Below are 26,305 nucleotides of genomic sequence, written 5' to 3' on the forward strand. Positions count from 1 at the left end.
ACATCGGCAGGCTGCAGGATTGACGTGCATCCTCTGGGAATCAGGACGACATCGGTGTCCACCTCGCTGAAGGCCTTTTGAGCCGCCCCGGTCTTGTGGATCGGTGCCTGGTCCAACACAAGAAGACGCCGTACGTCATCCCTGTTGGGCCCCCAGACTCTTGTGACCCATTGTGCAAGCAGAGGAGATGTCATCCAGCCATTCTTTGAGCATGTTACTCGCACGTTCGCTGCAATAGATGTTAAGGCCCGTTCACACTCTTGCGACTGCTTGCGACCTCTTAAACCTGGGTTCCTTAAAACTTCTTAAACCAGAGAACACACTGGCGCCATCTATTGGGAAGCAGTGTAAACTCGGCGGTCCGGCATATTTTTTTTTATTTCTCGCGCAATATCCTTTCTTTTTTGGCTCGAAAAACTTTTGTCAATGTTATAAACGAGCCTTTCTATGGGTATTACGCACATTTGACCTTGGAAATCCCGCAAAACCTTCGCTTTTGTGAAATGCAGTTCTAGGGTCACCGCATAGATGGCGCCACAATGTCAGTGTGTTCCCTCATTCTAGAAACATTTAAGAAGTTGTAAGAGATCTCGTCTCTCTCAGTCGTACTCGGTCGCAAGAGTGTGAACGGGCAATGTTTCTAGAATGAGGGAACACACTGACATTGTGGCGCCATCTATGCGGTGACCCTAGAACTGCATTTCACAAAAGCTAAGGTTTTGCGGGATTTCCGAGGTCAAATGTGCGTAATACCTATAGAAAGGCTCGTTTATAACATTTACAAAAGCTTTTCGAGCCAAAAAAGAAAGGATATTGCGCGAGAAATAAAAAAAAATATGCCGGACCGCCGAGTTTACACTGCTTCCCAATAGATGGCGCCAGTGTGTTCTCTGGTTTAAGAAGTTTTAAGGAACCCAGGTTTAAGAGGTTGCAAGCAGTCGCAAGAGTGTGAACGGGCCTTAATCGACGATTAGGAACAACAGCCTAATAAAAGTCGGTTTGTTTTTAAACATATGAATGCAGATAAAAGAAGTGGAAAGTAAAAAAGGAATACAATACCTGGAATTTTTAGCGCGCAATAGGCGCGGGGTGGAATGCGTCCAGTAGGTTCCTTGAGGACGACAAAAGCAGGAAGCTTGATCCCCGCAGCCGCACAGGGCAACCGTAAAGCCCCGCCGCGCGCAACCGGTGTTGGTGATCCGGATGCTGGACTCGTTGATTAAGTTGTTTGTCCTGGTTGCAGGGGTGTCCATCCTCACCATGGTCTGGTCCATGTTTTCAATGTTGAAGTCGGTGTACTCGTTCCGACGCCGAAACGAGTGCACAGCACTCCGGAATGAGGCGATCCTGTCCGCGTAGTCCTCCGGCAGCTTTTGGCTGTCGTTTGTCGCAACACGGAGCGAAACGTTGAAACGCTTCTTCCATCGGGAGAGGTATTGGTGGGAGGCCTCAAAGTTTCCGAGATTAAACTCCCGGGCAAGCTGCCGCGCGTGCTCCTGAAGGCTTCGGTTACTCACCACGCGTCCCGCTGCTCTTTCAGTTGTCAGAAAATTCATCAGGCCCTCGTCGACTTCTTCGCTGAAAACAGCGCGGCCGCTGTGGATGGAGCGTCGGAACTTCTTGCTTCCGTGGCACTCTTGCAGCAACGTTTCAAATTTAGAGTCCCACTCTCGCAAGCGCTTGCGGTCCACGCCGAAGTGACGTGCGGTTGCACTCCCATTCGATCCATGCTTTTGATGCCATTCGACGATCTCTACTTTCCTCTTCACTGTATAGCTGTTCCGCATCTCGTATAAAAATTGAGCAGCACCGCTGGCAGCAACAGACGGTGAGTGGAAATCAGACCTCTAAACCGAAGCTTAAATAGGGTGCGGGCCGGATGAATAACTCGATACTGCGAATGCAAGTTGTTTAGAAACAAAACAAAGCTGCCTTTTATTCTCATTCGTCTCTCTTTGTCGCGAACTCCAATCGACTTTGCACACGGCGGTCGCGGCATTCGCAAAGAATGCCTGTGTGTTTGCCCCCTTTGCGGTTTACCGATGGGCGTTTTTTATCTTTTGGGCGAACACGGACTTTCAGTTAGGAACAAAAGGAAGCGGCGTTGTATAAACATACTCCGACTTTGCGCGGAGTGGTTGCGACGTTCTCAAAGAATGCCAAGTCGGCCGGAGTAGGTTTTGGACGAAGAAAATCGAATCCAAACAAGGCTTTTTGTTCTGAACCACTTGTATTCGCAGTATTGAGTTAGTCATCCGATCCGCGTCCTATTTAAGTTGAGGTTTCACAACCTGACTTATCTTTTTGGTGAAAACAAACTTTTAGTTATGAACTGAAAAAAGAACATAAAGCGGCATTCTGTTATCTCTTTCTTTCCCTCCTACGATCTTTTTTGACCCTATGATCCGCACGTCCAGGCGCTATATTGCAAACGGACCTTCTGGCCTTTTATATTTATTTCTTTTTCGGGAAGGGGGGGGGGGGGCGTGCGGGCAGGAGAGAAAGGATCGGAAACGTGTCTGCTTTTGTTTGCCAGATAAATATAGGTTCACTTTCTTATCTTTATTGTGTTTCTTCTGCACTCGCATCCTCCGATTTTGGAGTCGTGAAAATGCAAAAGGGCGACCTTTCTTTTCTTTTTTTTTTCTGTTTGCCATTTGTGGGGCTCGGAATTGACCTTTTTCAGGTCTGGGCGATGACTCGGTGCTTTTTTTATGAGATTGATTGCCCGAAACAGGGTGGACGTTGACTCGGTGCTTTTTACGAAATCGATATTTTGCCCAAAACAGGGGGGGGATGACTCGGGGGTAGGCGATGACTCGGGATATTACGGTAGAAGTACAAAATGTACTTACCGCCAAAAATGGAACAAACGAACCCCATCCATTTTGTGGTGGTCTATTAGGATGGTGTTACTGATCCATTCTGTATTAGCACCAGTCGAGACGGCACAAAAAAGGTTCCCCCGTCGGGCGACCGTTAGCGTTCGGATCTTGCGCAAACAAAATAAAACTGAATAGAAACTGTGCACGAAAAATCATTTCTACCCCAAGCTTTCAGGTATCTGGCATGGTTGCTTCTTTTTGATAGATGCCAATTATTACGGCGCGTCAAACATGGCCTTTCTGTAGATCAGTTCTTTGTGTGCAGGCTTCTCCCACTGTTCATCTGTACTCTGTCGCACAGGCTGTCAACCAGAATAAAACAACTTTTAGAAAACTATCGCTGACCGAGAAAGTCTATTTACCTCCTCTTACTTGATGGCTGATTAAACATTATACACAAGATTGAGCCCCACCAAGCTCAGTTTTTCATCACATTTGATGCTGTTCCGTGGTGCTACACCGAGCCGATTGTCCCTCGAATTTTCTTGTTCTTTGCAATTGCACTAGATGTTCACTTGTTTGCAAGCTAATTGAGACGTCCGAGAAGTCGAAATGCTCAAGTAGTGGCACCGTTGTTTTTTTGTTTTGTTTTTTCCGCGGCTGCAGTGGGATTACCTCGTGAACGGCAGTGGGCTTACGCGTTCACGAAGACAAAGAAGCAGACGACGACGAAGCAGACGACAAAGCGATTCTAAAGCGATGAGACGACTGAAACTGCTTTTCTGGACTTGCTGAGGAAAGTAAGGCATCACGAACAACACAATCTTATGAAGTAATAACATGCAAGAGAATCAAGGCATGCCAAATGATAATCTATGATGATATACGTACGCGCAGCCGTATGTAGCCGGGAAGGGATGACTACAAGTAGCATGGCAGCGGCACCACTTTCGGAATACGCGCGCCTGCGCAGTTCGCTTGGTGACATCGGTCTATTGATACGGATGGTTGGTACCAGAGCCCTGTGGCAGTGGCATTGGTGAAATTAGAGCTGACCTCATAACGGGACACCCCACCTTTTTCAACGGCTCGGTCTTTGCAGAGGTAACCAACCATCTGAAGACAAATATTTCATCAACACTCGTAATGCAAGTTGCGCGCTCTAGGGACGTTTCGTCATTCACGCTGCTTTGTGATGACAGTCTGCGGCGGCTCATTGTAAAAACGTTAACCCACACGCCGCTTTGCGGTGACAGTCTCATGCAGCTTATTACAGAAAAAATCTAATCTGAGCTGTTGATGAAACATCGCATGTCGATGAAGCAATCTGTCGATGAAAGGTCGTTCGATGGACTGATTGCCACCGGTCGCGGCGGGACACTGCCCTGGGTGTCGCTGACCCTTGTGACGCCACTGGTTGATAGTGGGCACTTCCGCAGTATCATACGATAGTCAAAATGTATAGCATGATGTAATACACAAATGCACAATGTGTTTTTAACACTTTCTGTGTTAAAAACATGATTGGTCATGCCCAGTTTTACTTGGGGATTGTGATCTGTTGCAAAGAGCACGAGCTAAGGCAGGGCATCCTTGCAGCGTGTTCCTGAGGAAGTGCAGGGACTGCCGACTGGCAACGGCCTGCCAGCAGCTACGCGCTCGCGACTGCTGCCACCTGGACCTCTTCCTGAGCTGTGCCACTCAGCCGTCCATCGAGTCCTGCTCCGAGATGCGCTTCGGCTGCCTCTGCCTCACATACAACCAGCTGGAGGGTGAGTTGTAATGCTGGCAGACTGTAGCCAAAAGTGGCAAGCTGCTGTTGGTGGTGTATGTAAGTGGCGAGCTGTAGCCAATAAACGGTGAGTTGCATTTGGTTGCGAGTTGTAGCCAATAAGTAGTGAGTTGTACTTAGTGGCGAGTTGCAAGCTTAGTTTGAGTTCTAGCCAATAAGTGGTGAGTTGTGCTTAGTGCTGGGTTTTGACCAATAATTGGCAAGCTTTAGCCAATCAGTCATGAGTTGCACTTGGTTGCAAGTTGTGAAATGGTGAGTTGTGCTTAGTGCTGAGTTGTAGCCAATAAATGGTGAGTTGCTCTTAGTTGTGCAACATGCAGCCAGAAAGTGGTGAGTTGTACTTAGTGCAAAGTTGCACTTTGTTGTGAGCTGTATAGCCAATTAGGAGTGAGTTGTACTTAGTGTTGAGTTGTAGCCAATAAATGGTGAGTTGCACTTCGTTACAACCTCTAGCCAATAGGTGAGTTGTACTTAGTGCTGAGCTGCACTTAGTTGCAAGCTGTAGCCAATAAGTGGCGAGTTGTGCTTAGTGCTGAGTTGTGGCTAATAAGTGGTGGGTTATATGCTGAGTTGTAGCCAATAATTGGTGAGTCGCATTTAGTTACGAGCTGTAGCCAATAAGTGGTGAGTTGTACTTAGTGCTGAGTTGCACTTAGTTGTGAGCTGTATAGCCAATAACTGGTGAGTTGCACTTAGTTGTGAGTTGTAGCCAATAAGTGGTGGCCACGGGTATAGCTAGTACGGAGTAGTAGCCAGTAAGTGGTGAGTTGCACTTAGTTACGAGTTGTAGCCAATAAGTGGTGAGCTGGACCTAGTGCTGAGTTGCACTTAGTTGGTATCTGTAGCCAATAAGTAGTGAGTTGTGCTTAGTGCTGAGTTTTAGCCAATGTGGTGAGTTGCACTTAGTTGTGAGTAGTAGATAATAAGTGGTGAGTTGTACTTAGTTCTGAGTTGTAGCCAATAGTGGGAAGCCATAGCCACTAAGTGATGTGTTGCACTTAGTAGTTGTGAGTTATAGCCAATAAGTGGCAAGCTGCTGCAAAGATCTGGTGAAATGTATTTAGTGGTGAGTTGTAGACAATAAGTGGTGAGTTGTTGTTCTGAGTTGTAGCCAATAGTGGAAAGCCATAACCAATAAGTGATGAGTTGCACTTAGTAGTTGTGAGTTGTAGCCAATAAGTGGCAGGCTGATGTTAATAAGAGAGGAGCTGTGGTTAGTGGCACCAATGAGTGGTATTTCTAGTTGGTACTGCATCTTCCTTGTCACAATCTAAACCCTGAGACAAGAACAAAACATTGTCTTGCTCGTTATTTTATTTCTTCTTGCCTCAGGGTTTAGAGTAGGGGTGCACAACATGGGCTCGTGTGCACTTCCTGTGCGACCCGCGGACATAGATGTGCCGAGACGGCCACCAGTGCGATGATGCCAGGTATTGAAAACCTGCGCAGTTCCCAATAAACATTTTTTTGGCCCGCGTCATTTTTGGGTTGTGTGCCTCTGGTTTAGAACATGATGTTTCCTAGCCAGCTCGCCTGCATACTTTCTCTCCTTGCAAATCTTCCTTGCGATTATTATAAATCACAAGAAAAGCTAATTCAGTTAGAAATCTGTGAGCTATATGTGAACACACGAGATGATCAAGTGACAGCTGCAGTGTTATATAGTGGTCAATGTCGCTAGATGTTGCATATTTACGGAGTGGGTCCTCGTGACAGAAAAAGTCGCTTGAAAAATAAAGGAGATGACTGCGGTGTTCTGAAACCGATACACGTCTCCATATTGTCTCGTCAGCTCCAGAGCCTTAGTTCATAACAGTGGCGACAAGCCAGGACAATGAAGACACCCACAGCGAGGAGGATTTTTCGTCCATCCTAAGAGCACACCAGTTTGCAGGTTTTTCAAAGATGAATCACCAGCTGCCAGATTTTTGACAAAGACAAGGACAAATGGAGTACGTACCTCATCAAGGTAGAGGCCTACTTTGAGGGCAATGAGGTTAGAAATGACGCAAAGAAACAAGCATTGCTCGGAGCGGCACTAGGTACAAAAACAGTTTGAGTGCTCTGTGGAAGAGTGACTAGATGTGGACTACGATCTAAAGCCCAACGAAACATCTGAGAGCTTTAGAATTTTCAATCGTTGTCAAAAAGAGGGAGAGTCGATTTGCGAATTCATGGTCGAAATCAGCAGAATAGCGGATAATTGCAATTTTTCGGCGATGTTGGACAGAATGCTGAGAGACAGGATCATCTGTGCCGTTCGGTCAAAGAACCTTCAGAAGCAACTGCTGTCAAAACGGGAACTGAAATTAGCAGATGCAGAAGCGCTAGCCGTAGTGGCTGAAGTTGCAGGATTGGATGTCAAAAGAATGACTCGACACAAACCCTCGGAGGTCCTCAGGATAAAGGTCCAAGGAAAAAGGTGCGAAAAATTTCGGCCACGACAACATCACACGAGGGTTTGTGAGCGCTGTGGAAGACGGGAGCACGAAGGTAACAGCTGCCAGTGCAAAGGAACCATATGTTTCCACTGCGGAAGATGTGGTCACTGGGCCCGGAACTGTCAACATCCTGGACAAAAGAGGTCATATTCTAGGCCGCATGTGCAAGCCAAAGCACTAGAAGCAACAGAAAGCTTGTTGGAGGAAACGGAAACCGAAGACATGCAGATATGGAGCATGAAGACCAAAACTGTGGATTTGGTTCCAGCAGTGCGGCGCAAGTTCTGTTGGGGTGGAGTTGATCTGCTGATGGAAGTAGACACTGGATCACCTGTCTGTGTCATCTCGTGGGAGGTCTACACTCAACAGCGTGAACACTGACCGAGGCTTCAAGCATCGCAATTGAAACTATCCTACTACCTAGGAAAGATACCCGTGCTGGGTGAGCTGCACATGCAAGTCTCATATTGAGGCACCCTAGTAGACTGCAGTTTGACTGTGTTGAACCAGTGCAGACAATGTTTGTGTGGACGTGATTTATTTTCAAGCTGAACAAAGCCGGCACCAGGCAATGTCGTGCCGCTGAGTAGCAGACTAGTCAATGTGGAAGATCTGGAGGCGGTTCTCTGCGAGTTTCAAGATCTATTTACTCCGGGCATCGAGCTGACACGGGACTACCTGCTCGACTGCACCTAAAGGAGGGTACTACACCGAAGTTTTGCAAGGCAAGACCGCTTCCTTATTGCCTGAAAGATAAGGTTTCAGCAGAACTTGACCGATTGTTGGAAGTTGGAATTATTTCACCGGTCACTCGCTCAGACTGGGCTACACCAATCGTCTCGGTGCTGAAGAAGGACGGCTTAGTGCGCATCTGCGGGGACTTCAAGGCGACCCTAAACCCTGCATGTGAAGTCAAGCAGTACTCCCTGCCACGCAACGAGGATCTGTTCGAATGTCTGAACAGCGGCGATTGTTTTAGCACCTTGGACCTACGAGATGCGTACAACCAAGTAGCCCTTGACGACGCATCGAGGAAGATGGCTGTGATCTACACACTTTGTGGGCTCTTCTGCTACAACCGCTTGCCTTTCGGAATATCATCGGCACCGGCGATATTTCCCCGGTTGATGGAGACCATGCTCCAAGGACTAAAAGGCGTGCAGGTATACCTGGACGATGTGATATTGTCCAAACAAGCTGATGGCAATGCCTTACAGTTGAGAGCACTTCTACAATGATTCAGGGATCACGGTGTGAAACTCCGGAAAGAGAAGTGCAGGTTCAATGAACAGGAGGTTACGTACCTTGGACACCATGTAGATGGACGGGGCCTCCATCCACTAGAAACGAAAGTGGCAGCCATCATGCAAACACACTGTGGTCCAAGAACGTAAGCCAGCTGCGGTCCTTTTTGGGGATGCTGACGTTTTATGCCAGATATATTCCCAATATGTCAACCTTGTTGACAAACCTCTACAAATTGCTGGAAAAGGGAGCTCGCTGGACGTCTGGTGAAGCACAGGATGAGGTGTTCCAGAAAGCAAAAAAAGCCCTCAGCTCGGCAAAGGTGCTAACACATTTTAATTCAGCAAAAAAATTGCGTCTAGAGTGCGACGTTTCACTATACGGCATCAGAGCAGTCCTTTTTCACCAAGAAAATTGAGAAGACAAACTCATTGGGTTTCGATCAAGAACTATCAGCCGCCGAAAAGAATTATTCTCAATTAAAGCGAGAGGCTTTAGCTCTGATCTTCAGCGTAACGAAGTTTAGAGGTGACCTGTTTGGCATGGGTTCACCCTGGTCTCGGATCAACAGCCACTCCAGGGGTTGCTGAGATCCGGCTGCCTGACTCCCGCTATGGCTGCGGCACGAATTCAACGATAGGTGCGCTTTTGGGAAGCTACCGCTACAAGCTACAATACAAGCCTGGCCAAAAAATGCTGAACGCAGATGCCCTGAGCAGACTACTGCTACTGGCAGTAGCAACAGCAGGAACAGAAACAGGTGCTAAAGGTGAGCTTCTCGAATATGTGCTTGCTATGAAGCAGTTGGAGAAGGGTGTCGTGACAGCCAGGGAGTTGAAACAAATGACAGCTACAGACTCAGTGTTAGCGCAGGTCGAGAACTACATCATGAATGGATGTCCCAAATGTGAAAAGAGCCTAGACTCCAACTTTGAACTGTTTCGCAGAAGGAAACTAGAGCTGTCGGTGGCACACGACCTGGTATACTGAGGCCATCTCGTCATTGTGCTTAGGGAGGTCAGGGGGCGCCTCCTACAACTTCTGCACGAGAGTCATCAGGGTGCGTCGGCTATGAAAGCGATAGCAAAATCTCAATTTTGGTGGCCTGGACTGGACAAGGAAATAGAGCATACGTCAGCGACGTGTGATGCCTGTGTCAAAATGTTGCCAATGCCAGCGTCAAAGGCACCAGTTAACTGGCCCGAAATATACGAAAACTGGTCCAGAGTGCATGGTGATTTTCTAGGCCCCTTTAAAAAAAATAATCTTGGTAGTGGTCTATGCACACAGCAAGTGAATCAAGGCCGGTCCCGTAAAACAGGCCACAAACGCAAACACTATGTCGTGTTTGCGAGATGTGTTTAGCCACTTCGGGATACCCCGCACTTTGGTATCGGACAATGGTACACCTTTCACCAGTGCCGAGTTCTTGAAGTTCACGTCAAAGAACAATATAACGCACATCTGGACCGCACCATTTCACCCACAGTCAAATGGTCTGGCTGAACGAGTGGTAAGAACTACAAAAGATGGGTTGAAGAAAATACAGAACGACGACATGACAACTAGCCTGGCAAGGCTGCTTTTTAATTATAGACGGACACCATCAAGCTCGGGAAAGTCACCATCTGAATTGCTGCAAGGTTATCAAATTCGCTCGCGACTTGACACATGTTTCCCATCACACTCCACAGCATCTGCACTATATGCAGACTGGACGATTCAACCTGGGGACTTGGTGTACGCCAGAAACCATGGGACAGGAAACGAGTGGATTGCTAAAAAAGTTACGGCGACAACGGGAGCACGCATGGCAACAGTCGAAACTCTGTCCAAAATGCTAGCACGCCATGCTGACCAACTACGTCAGTGGCCGCCAGACAACAACAAGGTCATGCCGGCTCTTCTATGGCTGTCACCAGGCGCATCAACCAAGTCGAAGGATCATAGTGACGCCAGCCCACAGCAATCACCGGATACTTTGAGTCAGGTCTGTGAGAATGCACCCCAACGACGCTCCAGTCGCATCCGGAAGCCAGTCCAGCGCTTTCAATGTTAAGGGGAAAGGAATGTTATATAGCAGTCGATGTCGCGAGATGTTGTATATCTATGGAGTGGGTCCTTGTGTCAGAAAAAGTCATGTGAAAAGTAAAGGAGAAGACTGCAGTGTTCTGAAACCAATACATGTCTCTATATTGTCTCGTCAGCTCCGGAGCCTGAATTCATAACATGCAGTGACAACAAAAAGATACTATCTGTTTTTGCAGCTGACCTCAAGAGTGCGAACCTGAGCGCTTTCAACAACAGCTGGAGTGAAATTCACGACTTCACCCCGAGTGAGACGGGATGCAACTGGTCTTTACTCCCACAGGTAGGCCAGCATGGGGATCTTCTTCAGGTCTCTCTTCTTTAGAAAAACAATAGTCTTTATTTATGAACGGTAGACCGTTCATAATTAAAGACCATAAAGAACCTGAGTTAGACCCTGTCTTCATTGTTCCCAGTAGATGGTCACTTAAAACATACTTCATGCTTCACTGTCCTGATTTCTGACGATGTAAAGATGTTTTGTACAATGTAAGGATATGTTTTCTGGTCACCCTTGTTGAAAGCGAGCCAGCAAAAACAGATTTGGGGGTTTGACGTGCCAAACCGACGAAGCACATCTGGGTCTAGCAGAGGACTGAGAATTTGTTTTGATAAGCAACTGAAATCACGGTTACATGGCGCCTTCTCCTCAATGAGCCTCCATTGGATTGCGGGCACCTCGACTAGGATTAAAACCTATCAGCTGGGGCATCCGGAGCCACCAAGATGACTACTAAACCAACCAAATACAGGGTGTGGCAACTTGAGCTAGCCCAATGGTAGGCCGGAGCAGCCATGCGGAGAGCCCCAGGTACGTTAGAGGGAAGCTGAGGGAGTTTTTAAGAAAACTGAGTTGGGGCAGACTTTTGTAAGTTTCTGTCCCATTGAGTTTGATTACCTTATCACACCTAAATTGAGCAGAGCGAAACACAAGCCACTTTTATTTTGAAAAAAGACTTGCAGCAATCGATGCAGCTTGTGTGGTGAACCTCTCTGCCGCCTTTTATCTGCCCAAAGCATCGTGACATCATCATGGGCATCTCCGAACCATCTGAGTGGCGAGCAGCTTTGCGATTAGTTGCAGTGGCCCAATCGCTGGCGTGCTTCGGTCGCTTCGGTGGCTGGAACAGCTAGGGCATCCTGTCAGCGCCACAATTGCATTGGATGTCACATGCTCTTTGCTGGCTGCTCTGCGAGCACCCACCAGAGGGGCTGTTAATAATGAAAAATACAGCTATCAATCTTAAAATAGAAACACGTGATTGTCGTTTACGGATATTGTGGATCATATTCAGCCTATTTTTGAGCACGACAGGTATATTTCAGATTTTGTTGAAGTATTCCTTTAAGCCATACTATGATATTTAAAAATCCTAAACATACGAAGTGTGCGCCATGCACACCACTATCACTTCTGTAAGTTTGGGAGCTCTAGCTGATATTGCCACTTTGTGGTCCTACAGCAAGTGTGCTTCCGTGGCATCATGCCATTCAGAGATGCCGTTGCAGGCAAAAAAAGCATTTCCTACAGAACACTTGTTTTTTTTTGCTCACAGCCTAGGTTTTTTATAGCACTTCTCTAGCTTCTCTTCTGGTAGTTCCTTTTAGGGCTTCCAGCACACATAAAATGTGCACCCTGACTCAGGACAACCTAGGAAGCCATGACGATGCTCTCTATCAAGCACCTGTCAATATCCTGCACCTCAAAGATGAAACGTTGCTGTAGGAGCTCAAATCAAATGACCCCATATTATTCACAGTTTTCACTGCTGCTATTATCCAAAAAGACAAGCAGCAGAAGCAGCTAAATCATGCAATTGAGGCTGTCTTTTTAGCCATCCCCAATGTCACCGGGGGGGGGGGGGGGGGGGGGGGGTTGGCATGGTTAAGAAGTGGCACTGCCGCGCATATTTTTTTTTTTTTGTGCGGCAGTGCTGCACAGAAATTTGAAGTTGGTTTTTGTTTCAGAGGCGCGTGAAAACCATCGACCACGGGCGATCGATGGCTTAGGGGTGTGGTACGAAAAGAGTTAAATAAAATTTTCGCTTCTAAACGTATTGGATAAATCTGATTTCTGATATCGTGGGGAATATGACATCTCGCTCGTTGGAGTTATATGCATAGGAACGATTTAGAGCACATACTTTTTCCACCTGTGCCGGAACGTCATCCCCAGGATGTCCGGATGGAGGACTTCCTGCCGGTTCCATCCACGGAGCACATGGAGCACTCCCCTTCGATGCAGCTGAGTCTGGACCCTTCCGACAGCGACGTTCCCAGGACTGCCGGCCCACACTGTCAGCTGGGAAAGCAGGTGGGGGCCGAAGCACGCACTCACGACTGCTTACAACCATGTGCCTCACAACCTTTTGTGACCTCTCATGACAAGAGGTCATAACGACCTCTCACGATGCAACTTTCATTAATTTTCTATTTTTTTCGTGCATCATTCTTTCACTACTGGTTCGAAAACCTTTGACAATGTCACAAACGACCATTTCTCATAGATAGTATGTACTTTTGATGTCGCAAATACCTCAGAATGCAAAATGCAGTTCCAGGGTCACTTCGTAGATGGCGTCAGCGTGTTCTCTCATCATAAGAGGTCACAAATTTCGATCATTGAGTACGTTGAGTTTGCATCATAAAAAGGTAATCTCAAAATTCTCTTTAAAGGCTAAAAAACTTGAGTTAAAAGCATACATATCTGCTGCTACGGGGAGTTATACAAGTATTGTGCACAGTTCATGGGACTAATATTTGAAAACGAGCATGTTGGTGAATAGATACGAATACATGCAAGAATAAAACAGGACTAGGACAGAAACAGGACTTCTTTTGCAATGCAGTGGGGCTTATTGAGGTGTCTTGGTTAACTAAAAAAGCAGGAGAAACTCACGAAATTCGCTTTGGAACGTGAGCGTGATTAGATGACATGAGATCGGGGCAATGGATTAATCCACTAAGGAATTTGTACAAACATATAAAATCTTGCTCACGTCTTCTTGAACTCAAAGTAGAGCAACTGTATCATCCCAAAAGTCTCCCATGTGCGTAATAAACCGTACAACCATTATAAGGACCATCAAAATGAGAAAGAAATTCTTTTGAGCGCTTTTTATTATCACTTGACTCGTACACCCTATATAGCTCCAGACAGCAGACAACTTTGGAGAGTAGATGTACTCTACAGGCTGCAAACTTTGAGATGTGAGGTGCCAATATTCATAAAAATATTGTGTTTAAAAACAAATACAATTTATTTTCAACAAAAAAAGTTTTACGTTGCTGAATGCTCAGTCTTCACCCATATATAGTGCTGGCAGTTGAGAGCAGATGTCAAAGTTTTAGTGCTTGCCATGATTTAATTAAAAAGTTAGAGTGAATTTTTGGCAATCTTCGCTGAGGGAATGGGGCCCATTCCTGGTAGCAGACATCATTCCTCTCCACATATTTTCAAACTCCCCTTGCTGCCATTTCTTTGTTAAAATAATGCTTATAACTTGTGATTTAATAAGAGTAAGTTCTAAACCTAGTCCCAACCTCTGTTCGACAATACATAGTTCATTTTTGCAGTGAAAAAAAACAACAAAAAAACGCTTAACTTTTCTTCCAAAAATCCGGTTACGTTATGTAATTGCTGACGTCTCATAGGCATCACTAGAATGTTTGATGTCTTTGAAACGTTGGGAACATCTTTGAGATGTTTGTGGGGTGTTGGAAATGTCCGTGACAACATTCGTGGTGCCTAAAGAGGTTCCCAAAACAATTAAAACTTTCTGCGAAATAATGAAGACATCCACGGGACACCGGAAAAATCTTGGAAGATGTCTTTAGAAGGTTCCAACAGTGTCTATTAAATGTTAAAGTGTGGAATGTCTAGAATGTCTGCAGAATTTTGGGTATATGTCTTTCAAGTGTTGGGGACATCCATTGTCTGTACGAGTTTGCAAATGTTTATGAAGCATTGAAGACATTTGGAGGACATCTGCCATATATATTTAGGAAGTTGGGGATATCTGTGGAACGTTCGGGATGTCCGCAGGATGTTGAGGCACATCTTGGACGTTAAATTGAAAACACTGACTACAAGCATGAGAAATTCGGAACTTCCATATATTCGTAGTGCCCATTGGTTTCCAGACATTTGAGGGGGACTCAGGGTGCATGCAGTTGCACGCAGTGTCATCATGAACGTCATAATTTTACGACGAAACTCTCTTTTACGTTTGCGTGCCAACAGAGCCGTTACTGAAAAGCGCGCATTATATTCAGCTGCCACGCTTTACTTGCAATTGACTCGCATCATTACCGAGGCTCAGTGTCGCCATGCGTATAAACTAAAAGGCAAAAGCAGCACGTAAATCCCCCTTCGATACTGTAGTCACAGACAGGGGCCGCATTCCAAATCTTACCCGAATGGATCCGAGCTACTTCGGCAGATCATGTCACTTGACAAGACAGAGAGAGCAGCGCTGGACATGGGCAAACTTTGGACTTTGAACTTTGGAACACGAGCAAAATGAGATTGAGTCTGTGCTGGAGGTCGGGACGTTCTTGTCTTGTGGGTGACTGCTGAGCGCATGATTGGGGCTGAAGTTCTCAAGCGTGCTTGCGAGGGTTTGGTGGCACTACGTAGAGAGCGAGGCAGACCTCTTCATCCGTACCGTCACTTGCAGAGATGCCTGGTTGTCTTCTTCTCGGACGGGCAGTCGTCGCAGAGGGCGCTGTACTTCGTGCACGAGATGGAGAAGACGCCGGTACGTACTTGTTCGGTGCCCAGGATTCAACCGAAGTCAAATGCAAAATAAATTCTAAATTATGTTGCTTTTTTTTTTTTCAATGTTCTCTGCATTGTTAGAAAGCAAATGTTGGATCCATTTGTTTTCTCTTTCGATTTTTAGAGTTTTTACCTTCTCTTTACAAGCCTGAATGTTTTCTGTGATTTAGTTTTTTTCATGCCTTGACAAATCTTTAACAATTGATTCTTTTATAATGGTAATTCTACCATTACAGGCTTCAGTTGAGCTAGTTGGTACCTATTGGTGAAAGGCAGCTTGAACTTGGAGAAACAGCGAAGAAAGCGCGTTGTCGTTTTGGCCCGTTTTAGTCTTTCTTTCTCTGTTTCTGTAAGTTCAAGCGACCCTGCACCAAATTCTTTAGTTTCATTTTTTTTTAGAGCTCTTTGTCAATCTTTTACACTTTTTGGCAAGCAATTGTGAATGGTGCTTATTCTATTATGTGCAATATTATTGTACATAATACAATAAGATTTTCAATGCATCTCGCTTTTCTGTTTTTCTTTCATTTTTTCTTATTATTTTCGTGTTTTGTTGTTTATGCTGCGTGAAAGTCCAGGCCAGGCGCGCGTGTGAGTGCTGCAGTGTTTGCAGTCTCCGCCAACTACTTTCTACCATATTTAGTGGCTCTTGGATGCTCTATTCAGTAAGCTCCCGTTTGTCGCGACCTTTGGTATTAGCAGAGGTGGCGGGAAATTTCAACTCGAGCTTAATTTAACATATTTCTGTATATTGAATTATTGATATATTGAACTACTTTACGATCCCCTCTGAATTCGATATATTTGGGTTAGACTGTATAGAAGAAGCCTTTGCAATAAGTGAAACATGGCATGTGTGTGCCTTATTTTTTTTTTCGCAACAGTTGGCAAGTTGTTGTGTGTGGTGCGGAGCATGCAGTTGTGGGTTCATGTTTAAAACTTAAACCAATAGAAGGTGTTGCCATTATTGAATATTGTGATATTTTCCCAGTGGTCTACTCGCGTACGTCTTACCACGTATATACGAGTGCTTCGCTGCAGTGAGTGACCACCTTTTTTTTCTCATTTTTATTCTTTGACCTAAATGAAATGGCACAATGTTATTAGTCTGCCCAAAATAAATGTTACGATGAAAAAAAAGTTATATTTCTCTTCTTTTGATCTTTTCTTCTGGGTAAAGTGTCGCAGATTCCCAGGATGGTTTCACAACTGTGATCATCGTTCCACCGACGCGAAGTGTCTTTGAAAGTATAATCGCTTATAATACTGAATACAATAAAACAGAACACGATAGAATGATTTTCACCGTATTTAGTCTCGAAGAGTTTTTTGTATGAAGATGAGAAAAAAAGCTTATAAAATACCATCTGCATACTTTTTTTTTTTTTCATTCACGCTTTATTTTATGATGTAACATGAATGTATGGATTGCAGTTCGGATACGGTTCTGAATTTTCTTGAAATGGTTCGGATGCAGATACAAACTATGTGGATGTGAATGCAAGTGGATGCAATAATTTAAGACCATTGCAGATGCGGTTCGGGTGTGGACACAAAGTCTGCGGATGCGGATGGTCAAACTGTTATCCGCATGAGCTCTAACCATGGTGTGACTAACTTGGGCAGTGTTGCCTGGTTACCAGATGGAAATAATAAACATTTGTAAATTAATGATTGCTATTACTGGAGCTCTAAAAATCTCGAAACTTGGTTAACATACCAGTAGCCCAGGAGTATTCCATTTGAAGAATACTGTAAAACCCTTTATTTTTGCAGCCCTTATTTTTTGCGGATCGGTCAGCGAGGACATAATCGCGGCCACTGAATTTGGCGAATTCCAGATGCCCTTAATTTTTGCGAATTTTTGAATTCACGAATTTTAAGGGTTTACGAAAATTAAGGGTTTTACAGTATTCTGCCCGTCTAATTTTCGTTTCCCTTTATAGGGATACTGAACCGAAATTTCGAGCGCACAAAACAAGGTTAGACGGATAGGCGGGACACTGCAAAACCCAAAAACATCACTCATACAGCGATATCTCCAATGGATTGCCATATTTTCGCAAAAGAAGTGCGCAATTGAACACGGCCAATGAGGCCGACGAGACAAGTCACATCACGATTCTTATTTTCTCTCCTCCTCGCTACATCCCATCGAGCTGGTGGACCAAAGCGTTAAGGAAAGAAGCGAGGCCGCTTCCCCTCATTCTCAACTGTTCCAGGAGGATTGCGCCCTCCTTTTCCAAAAATATGGCCATCCGTTAGAGATATCGATGTATGAGCGATGTTTTGAAGTTCATAGCGTTCCGTGCAACGCTTCTGCAGCCTTAATTTGCAAAATCCAGATTTCGGTTCAGTATCCCTTTAAAGGGCAACTCCACTCAATTCCGAAAAATTTAGGCTTCCATGTGATCCAAATTCACAAAGCACTACTAAACAACTCTATGTCTTTGGATTCGCGAAATGTGGAATATTATTTGTGTAATCCTAATTTAAACATCAGCAGATACCGAAACCGAAACTTCGGTTGTGTCAGGCAACATTGGTCTCGGGTCGTCAGAGTCATGGCCATGTCACGTCGAACCACGTGGTCTTGTGACGTTCGGGAGGGAGCGAGAAACAGGACACGCGACACAAGCAGGTCTTTTTTTTTTTTTTTTTTTTTTTTGATTGGACGCGGGCACGTTGCTTTGCATGGCGTGGACGGTGATGGCCCGGGGGAGAGGGGGAAGGGGAGAAGGGGAGCGGAGAAACAGACCGATAAGCGCACAGGGCAGCGCAAACTAGCGCATCCTTGTTACGGTAATCACGTGAACGCCCGGTCAGCCAACACCGGGAAGAGAAACTCATGACGTCATCGTTCAATTTCGCTCTGAGAAGTAAAAACAAGCAAAATCTGAGAATGACGTAGTCATGCCTCTAACGTAGTGGTTCAATGTTGGCCGCTCCAACTCCGTGGCATTGACTGCGCTGATGATTGCGCCTCGCGTCGCACGCTAGAGTTGGCAGATTTCGGCGACTTGGCTCGCTTGAAGGTTTGCTGGCCAGTTTATTAAATATATAAACGGAACTAGATCGTAATATTTGACATGGGGTCTTCCTATATGATACTGAAGAGGGCTACATAGTTTTCTAAATATCAAAAATGAAGCGGAGTTGCCCTTTAAGCACCAAAAACCTTTCCAAGGTTCTCTCCTCTCCATCCTTAGAGAACATAAAAAAAAGAACTGAATGCTGAAGGTTTAGTAAGAATCAGTCAAGTTGTGTAGACTTAGTGTAAAATGTCAAGTTACAATCGGGGAAAACATTTGGTACTACATCAGTACTGCTATTAGAAAAAGTGCCTTAATAAAACGTTTAAGTTTTTCGTTACTGTAGTCTTACTCTAAAATCTTGTATCTGGATATATATCTACCGTACAGTACCGAGGAAGTGCCCACTCCACTTTCACTGAAAACTGGGTTAATCTAGACATGGCCACCTGTCCGGTAAAATGGGGCACTTAACGTATAACTTGCAGAATTCCCAAGTTTGGGAATTGTTAATACAGTATAGACCACTTACAACGTAACCGCTTATAGTGCAGGACCGGGTATAACGCGTTTTTTTTAAACCACCAGTTCACCTCCCCTAGAACTCCATGTAATTACATACGGCTTAAAATGCAGGCGCACAAAGGGAAATACCGGTTATAGTGCGGTTTTTGGCACAGCCCGCCGACCGCGCCGACGACCGGAGCAGCGAGCTCGCTTCCCTGTGCGACACTAGATAACGGCGCTGACGGCGCGAGCCGCAAGCTGCACTCGCGGGGCAAGGAGGTTGCTCGAAAACGCGGGGAGAAGCGAAGAGAGAGGCTTCAGTTGCCATAGCGACGAAGGGACGCACGCACGAGTCGTTCACGTGCGTGCGTCCCTCCGCTGCATTGGAAACAAAGAAACAAACAACCGCAACGACAGACCAATCACAGGTCGAGGAGAAGTGTTCGCGCGCGTTGCATATTGGCTCTCTCCTTTCCCCCCCAACCTCTATTGCAACGCTTCTCCTCCTCCGGTCGCGGGCCGGCTGCTTCTGTTCCGCAAACATGGCGTCGGTTGTGATCGTCGTCGTAGACGGCGTCCATCTCATCGTTCCGTGTAAAAGCGCTATCCTTGACTGTGAATTTTCGTCGTGTGGCTATGATAACCCAGCACGTACTACAAGGGAAGATCCACCTACTCGTGCGGCGATGTCGTGGCGGCGCTCTCAAGACGCCAGAAACGCCCGTGTCGTCGTGTTTGTTTACTTCGACTACAGTGGTGCTTTCTAAGCATTTGTGTCCTCGAACATCGCCCGGATTTCTTATTTGGCGCATTTCATGCGTGTGCTCATGTTCAAGGTATTACTGGCGCGTACCATATAAAGGATGCGAATTTTCACGCGTTTTCATCACCGGAGAAAAGTGATTAGGGTTAGCAATCCTGAACGCTCGCAACGTCCGTCCACAACCCGCGACGCCGTTAAGGCTGCGCCAGGCAAAAGCCGCTCATTTCTTTCAAAATGTGTGACACACTTGAGACAGAACTGTACTAGTCTGATGAGATAAAGACTTTCCTCAAACTAAGCTTTATTTTTCATCTTAACATAAAATAAATTCTTTTACAAAGGTAAGTTGTCTGATGGCATGTATTTTGGCCTGAAAAATTGATGTTTTGGTTATAGTGCGGTACCGCTTATAGTGCGGATTTTCGCGACTCCCGAGACATACGTTATATGCGGTCTACACTGTAATGGGTGCTTGAACGATGTGAGTGATTCTGCAGTATCTTACAGTAGGTGAAGAACCATCATCTTGTACTCAGGAGATGTGTCTTCTGATGCCAGTGCCAACAGACATGCTTTTCGGCGGCATTCTCGTTCATTTGGATACAGTGCAATCCACTTATATAACAGTATCACATGTAACAATGTTTTGCTTATGACGATCAGTTTCTAGATTTTGCATTTTTGCGTGGGGTATACAATCAAGATACAACAATAATCGGTTGTAATGATTGCATTTTCGAGTTTTTTCTTTATGATTATACGTGGACTGCACTGTATTTTTATATAGGTTCATTCACTTATTTGGTATTGATATTTCCCCTTCAAAATAGTATAGTAGTCAGCTATTCCAAGTCAGTTTATGTTTTGTACAATCTTTTCCACATTGCTGCCTTCATTACATGAGCACCTCAAGCCTCTGTACAACTACTGGCATCACAAGCTTATCGCAACTTTATTTCTAAACATGTGTTGCATGTTTCAAGCATAAGGAGAAGTTTCTGAAAATCATTTCGTTGTCCCTGTAACGCAGAACATCCTGGTGCAAACCAAAGAGGTGACGCTTGACAAAGCCACGGCAGAAAAGATCTTCCGAACCAGTTCCTACAACGCGGTCATTGGGAGCGGTGAGTTTTTGTCTTTTGGTTTCTCACGGTTCAGGTTTCAACCACCCTCAACTATTTATGTGCGCAACGCATTGAGCCTGAAAATATGTCTGCAGGTAACCTAAGTAACGTAATAATTCTTAGCCAAACCGATCAAATTTGAGTGGCTTGTTTATATGTTTCTTTTTCGTCACATCAGTACTATCGCTACTACGACTCTTGTGGCTTTTTTTTTTAACATCTTGTTGATGTATAATATGATTTTTCTGTTAACCTTTTCTACTGCTACTACACTTCTGGGGGTGCGGGACCAGTCAAGCTGTTTTAACAGCTTTTTTCCTAAGCCCCCACCAACACTGTTCCTCATTGTTGGAAATAAAGCTATTATTATTATTATCATCATCATCGTTGTCGTCGTCGTCATCATCATCATCGTCATCATAATTATTATTATTAAATTCAGAGTAGCCATTTTAAAAACTGCACGTAAAACCGACGTCAGAACGAACATTAAAAATTTCTCGCTCTTTTTAGTGGCATGACATTACAGCAGGCACGAGCAGGCACTCTAAGATGTGTCTTGCTCATTTTCTTCATGCTGCTGAGTGAGTGTTGGTGTTCCACGGCGTTCATTTCACCTCATCAAACTTTTTGTAATCACTAGAGGCCCGTTCACATAGTTGCGTTTGCTTAGGACACCCTAGGACCGAGCTCGTGTGATTCCTTACGACGAAAAACATGCTGGCACGCTGGCACCACCTATGAGGTGACCTTGAAACTGCATTTGACTAGAATGAAGGTTTTGCAGTATTTGCCAGATGAAATGTATATACCGTCTATGAGAAATGGTCGTTTTATAACATTGTCAAAAGTTTTCAAGCAAAGAAAGAAAAGAATGATGCTCGTAAGGAATGAGGAAATATATAGAAACCAAGTGTTTTACGGCTACCCGACAGGTGGCCTCAGTGTGTCCCCTCGTCCAGAGCCATACATGGGGAGAGTCTGGCCAGTGGGTGTGGCGACAAGGTGCTGGAGAGGAGACAAGGTGCTGGAGAGGATAACCTCCTTGGTAGAACCTCTATTTCAGAACTGTCGTTCGCGGTACCGTCGAATTCTGTCTACTTTTAAAAGAGAAATTTGGGACTAATTAAAAGAATTGGTACTCATCCCGTACGACACGCCCGACCACCAAGCCGATTTGGACGAAGACGTCGCCGAGCCGCCGCTCCCTTCTCGTTGCTGAAGACATCGCTCGCGCAAACGTCAAGCACGACGTGTCTACTTCGAGTTGAAGATGCACGCGTACGATTTCTTTACTAGATGCGGATGTCGCCAATGCGTGGTGCTTCCCGACTTCGACCCGGGAGTGCTTTTGCTAGAGGAAAATCGGCAGCAAACTTTCCAACTTAGTTTATCGGCTGAATTATTACTAAAGAAAAAGATCCGCCAATGAAGAGATGCCCCAGTAGCTCAGTGGGAAAGACGTCCGCTACACACGCGGTAGGACCAGGTTCAAACCCCCGTGGAACCTTTTTTTTTTTTTTTTTTTTTCAAACATTTTCTGATGTTTACATATCTTGTTTCTTACAATTATCGCTGAAGAAACAAACAAAAAAATAACAAACAAATGTTGTGGACGACACTTCGCTGAATTAAATGTTATGGGATTTCCTTTTTGACACCTGCGAACTCAATGTAATCACTTTCCACAAAATGCAAGGAGCATATAAATCAGGTAGCGTCCGCTTTCCGAGGTGCCCGTATATGTTCTACAGGAATTGCAGCCAGCCATTGGTACCGACCCGTTGATCTTTCGGAAACTCTGTCGCACAATGCCCCTTTCTTTTTCGGACGCAGGACATGTGAGCCAGCTCTTCACGCAACCTCTTGGGTGTATTCTTTTCGGAGCCAATCATGGAAATTCACCACGGGCACTCACTACTCATCTCCAACTCCTCAATGTACAAAACAACTCATATTGGAGTTCAGAACAACGAGCGGAACAAACATGACTGCAAAATGATCGCACGGCGAACAGTTCCCGTACGCCGCATGTCGTGTCGTCTGCTACAAAGAAGAGAAAAAAAAAAAAAAAAAAACGCACGGTCGGGTGTAGTCACGTGACTTCCGCCACTTGCACCTCTTCTCTCCACTTCTCCGCTCTCCGTCAGGTTTCGGTTTCGGTTTCGAGCAGTTGCGTCTTTTGGCTTTATTAAAAAAATACGCAACTCTGTTGCAAAATATTAATTGGGTAGTCCTCCGACACCATAATGAAGCACCTGGCAAAAAATGAAAAAATTTTTTTGGGGGGTGCCAGTGTCCCTTTAAGCCATCGAGGAATAACACTATATCATTTTCTTGCCAGAGCCTACCAAATAAAAAGAGAAAACTGAAGTTTTGATGTTGGTCCCTTGCATTCTGCTATGAATTCCGCCAAGTGAATGAATGAAAATGGCGGCCCTCCCTGCTCGGCTGTGAGCAGCCGGGAGTTCACGCGCATGCGCTCACGCCTCTCGCTCTGTGCCGCAGGCTGATTGGCTCACTCGGGAGGAGGGGCGTTACGGCAGCGAGATGATAGACTGGCCAAACTCTCCCCATATTTTTAAGAGGTTGGCACACGGTCTTCAGCAGTTGCAATTGTGTGAGGATGGGTCTTCAGGAATAAGTTCTACTGCTCAAACAGTGAACCCGTGCCTGCCACTAGCATCACTTTTTTAATGTTGCCAATAAAACCTTTCGATTCATAAAAAGAAAGGTTGAAATAAAAGTGAAAATGAAGTAACTTTGCAAAAACAAAGCCATTTTTACATAATAATTGAGTTACTGGATCAGCCATATCTACTGTGCTAAAAACACTGAAATGAAAAATAAAAAAAATTGTTTTTGAAAGGCAAAGGTGGGACACGCAATCTTTTTTTAAAATTTTTCCAAGAAAGAGAAAATGTTTTGCGCAATATTTACGTTGTTAGACGCAATTTAGGTGGGAGGTCACAGCCCGCTTTAAGCCCCACCCACCGACCAGTGGCCCCGCCCATTACTAGTGGATTGGCTTGGCTGCTCAGCCAAACACGCCAACAAATCTAGCTTCTTCCTTTCACGACATCTGGTGCGTCTAGCCTGGCATCTGACACCGCCTGCTAATCTGGCGAGCAGACGCGCGCAGCCTCCGGCATAGTTTGCTAATTACCACCGTCTATCGTCGTCTTCAATGCCAGTAAGACGCAAACATGAAAGCTGCATTCGGCATCCATTTTCGTCTTTTTCTGTGTGTTATTCCGGCCCCATCTAGAAACCTCTGCAATGAAACCGTCGTTCTAGCGTTCTATCATGCAAGCGCCTGTTCATGTGCGGTAAAAGACGACCAAGTGGACAAAAAAAAATCAACAAATAAATATGCAGTCCTTTCAGCTTTTCGGCTCTTATTCTTTTCGCGTGACATCTGCGAGCAAGGTGGGCGAGCGTCATGACGCACAATTAAAACGCAACCTAAAATTACTCGCTTGGCAGGCCAAGTGCACTGCAAAAGTTGAGAGCTTCTTTCCTTACGAAGCGAAATGACGGGAACATACCTAGACAAACTTGATGCGAGCCAAATGCCCGAATGCCTCCAGCCAAATGGCTCGCAAATTCTTACCTGTGTAGGCATCTTCTCGGTATTAAAACCATGGTTGCAATCATGACGGTTGCACAATTCACAGAGCATGGAGGCTGCTTTTACGGGAACCAACGTCTTTATTCAGCACCAATGCTCGAACACAAACTAATCAAGACAGATCGAGCAACATGGTTGATGGACAGTAGACGTAAGCCAGTCCCGCAACGAAAACAAGTACCCGCACAGCGCTTCCGAAGGCGCCTACTTGCGACAGTGGTTTGCTGCAAATTACTAGGTCGGTTGAGATCTTTCTCTAAATACCTTGGTGAATGCAGAACAACTCGCACTCATAAAAATAAACGAGCTTCCGCAAACGTCGACAGCCTTGTTTGTTATCGTTTGAAACCGGAGCGGAAAGGCAATCGCGGGATATTTTTGAAAACAGTAATGACTTTGTCTACACTTCGTTTCAGCTTCGGTCCAGACGCAGCCAAAGCTACAAGCGCGAGCTCCGGGCTTTCAGCATCCCTGCCAAGCACGCGCGCTCGTGCAGTGCAAGCACTGTTCTGGGCCACATGCTCGCGCTTGTAGCATCGGCTGCGTCTGGACCGAAGCTGAAACGAAGTATAGATTATTTGTTTCTCAAACATAAAAATATTGTCTATAAAAAAAATATTATTATGCCACATAGAAGCAATTTTACAGCTAACAATCTATGCATCAGTTATCTCCTTAACCAATGAAAGCTGGAAAATGGAATGTAAATAATTACTGTGTTTCTGCACGGGGCCTAGGGCAGGCTACCTCCACCTACATTGAGTTTAACAGCGTAAATATTGAGCAAAAGGTTTTTGTTTTTTTCTGTTGGAAAGTTTACAAAAGAGTGTGTCCTAAATAAGCTTTTTTTCTTAATTTTTTTTTTATTTCGGTGTTTTTTTAGGGCAATACTGAGGCAAATCAGCGACCACGAACAAGAACGGCGGATTACTCCTTTAACGACTCTCATATGACATTTTGCGAATCTACCACATTGCCATACCAAATCGAGGTTTTTTATCTTTTTGCCAGGTCCTGTGATAGCTCTGGAGTACACGGGAGATGCCTGCCTCAGCTCGTGCCAGGAGGTGGCCAAAGCCATAGCCACGGAAACTGGCTCCACCGGATTGGTCTACGTCTCGAGCCAGGCCAACTCGGCTTTGCGTCAGATTGAAGCGGTTTTTGGAGCTGCCACTTCACGGGGTATCCAATAGGCCTGCGTTGTTGGTTTTTGCCACCATTACTAGATCGTCTCAGTTGTGGAACTCTCATGGAGGGGAATATCTCCCTCTCCCCCTCAGGTCTGCCACCTGTCGTCTGGAGCACCATCTGTGGGCTGCGTTTCAAAACTGTGTGTTTCACAGAGTACAGTGAGGCACCGTCTTGAAGCTGTGCTTCAAAATCTGTGTATTCCATGGAGTACATTGTAGTTACCGTAGCAGCTGTCCCCAGAACGGTGTTGCGTCGAACGGCAGGAGGTGGAATTTTGGGGAAGAGGGGGGAGTAATGCTCGTGAAAGCAGCGTCTATGGGCAGTTCCAGAACCGAGTTGATCTAGAGTAACATTGGTCTTCACTGAAAGTCAATTTGTCCTAAAAGACTTGTTTGCAGTGCGGATATATATTGATTAACTAGTCAAGCACAATACTTGCATTGGTATGGATGGATGTTTTTTTATTACACCTAATTTATTTTGTTCCTGAGAAGCCCAAAACCATTACAGATGAAAATTATCTACATTGATTAATTTGGATAACTTGAGAAAAAAAATTATGTGTAGGGACAATAATGAAAAGCTGCATGAGTCTCAGCTTGTATGGCATCAGATCATATTTTTGCATTATTCTGTATTTTGGGTTCCTGATTTTTGGAGTTTACTTTTTGCGAAGTTCAGAGGGTCTTTTTCTGAGTTTGTTTTTGATCGCAGCTTAGGCGTTTGTTGGCGTTTGCTTCTGTTAAACTCGGTATCCTCACAAGTTTGGTGCTTACAAAAATGGTTCAATCGACTCTTTTTACCCATTTTTTTTCCTGGATTGAATTTTATTTGTTTTACAAATTTTTACATATGCAGTTCATGAAGTTGAACAAGTAGTAGTGTC

At 45.2% G+C, this 26,305-nt stretch overlaps 1 protein-coding gene across 2 annotated transcripts in view; it reads left to right on the forward strand.

Annotated features, from left to right (window-relative positions):
- The window catches only part of LOC120848538 (protein XRP2-like), a 32,269-nt gene extending 6,567 nt beyond the window's left edge, over positions 1-25,702 (forward strand). The window contains exons 4-10 of one of the 2 annotated variants that reach the window (XM_040220533.3): positions 4,425-4,597; positions 10,571-10,674; positions 12,568-12,705; positions 15,071-15,151; positions 20,504-20,597; positions 21,533-21,621; positions 25,240-25,323. In XM_040220533.3, the coding sequence (XP_040076467.1) occupies positions 4,425-4,597; positions 10,571-10,674; positions 12,568-12,705; positions 15,071-15,151; positions 20,504-20,597; positions 21,533-21,621; positions 25,240-25,248 (688 nt within the window). In that variant the 3' untranslated portion in view covers positions 25,249-25,323. Of the gene's footprint in view, positions 1-4,424; positions 4,598-10,570; positions 10,675-12,567; positions 12,706-15,070; positions 15,152-20,503; positions 20,598-21,532; positions 21,622-25,239 lie in introns of both variants that reach the window. The other variant, XM_040220532.3, reaches the window with a different exon arrangement.
- Positions 25,703-26,305: the final 603 nt, after the last annotated feature.

This window comes from Ixodes scapularis, unplaced genomic scaffold (genome assembly GCF_016920785.2).
Source record: "Ixodes scapularis isolate PalLabHiFi unplaced genomic scaffold, ASM1692078v2 ptg000658l_1__unscaffolded, whole genome shotgun sequence".
NCBI classification, from domain to species: Eukaryota; Metazoa; Arthropoda; class Arachnida; order Ixodida; family Ixodidae; genus Ixodes; species Ixodes scapularis.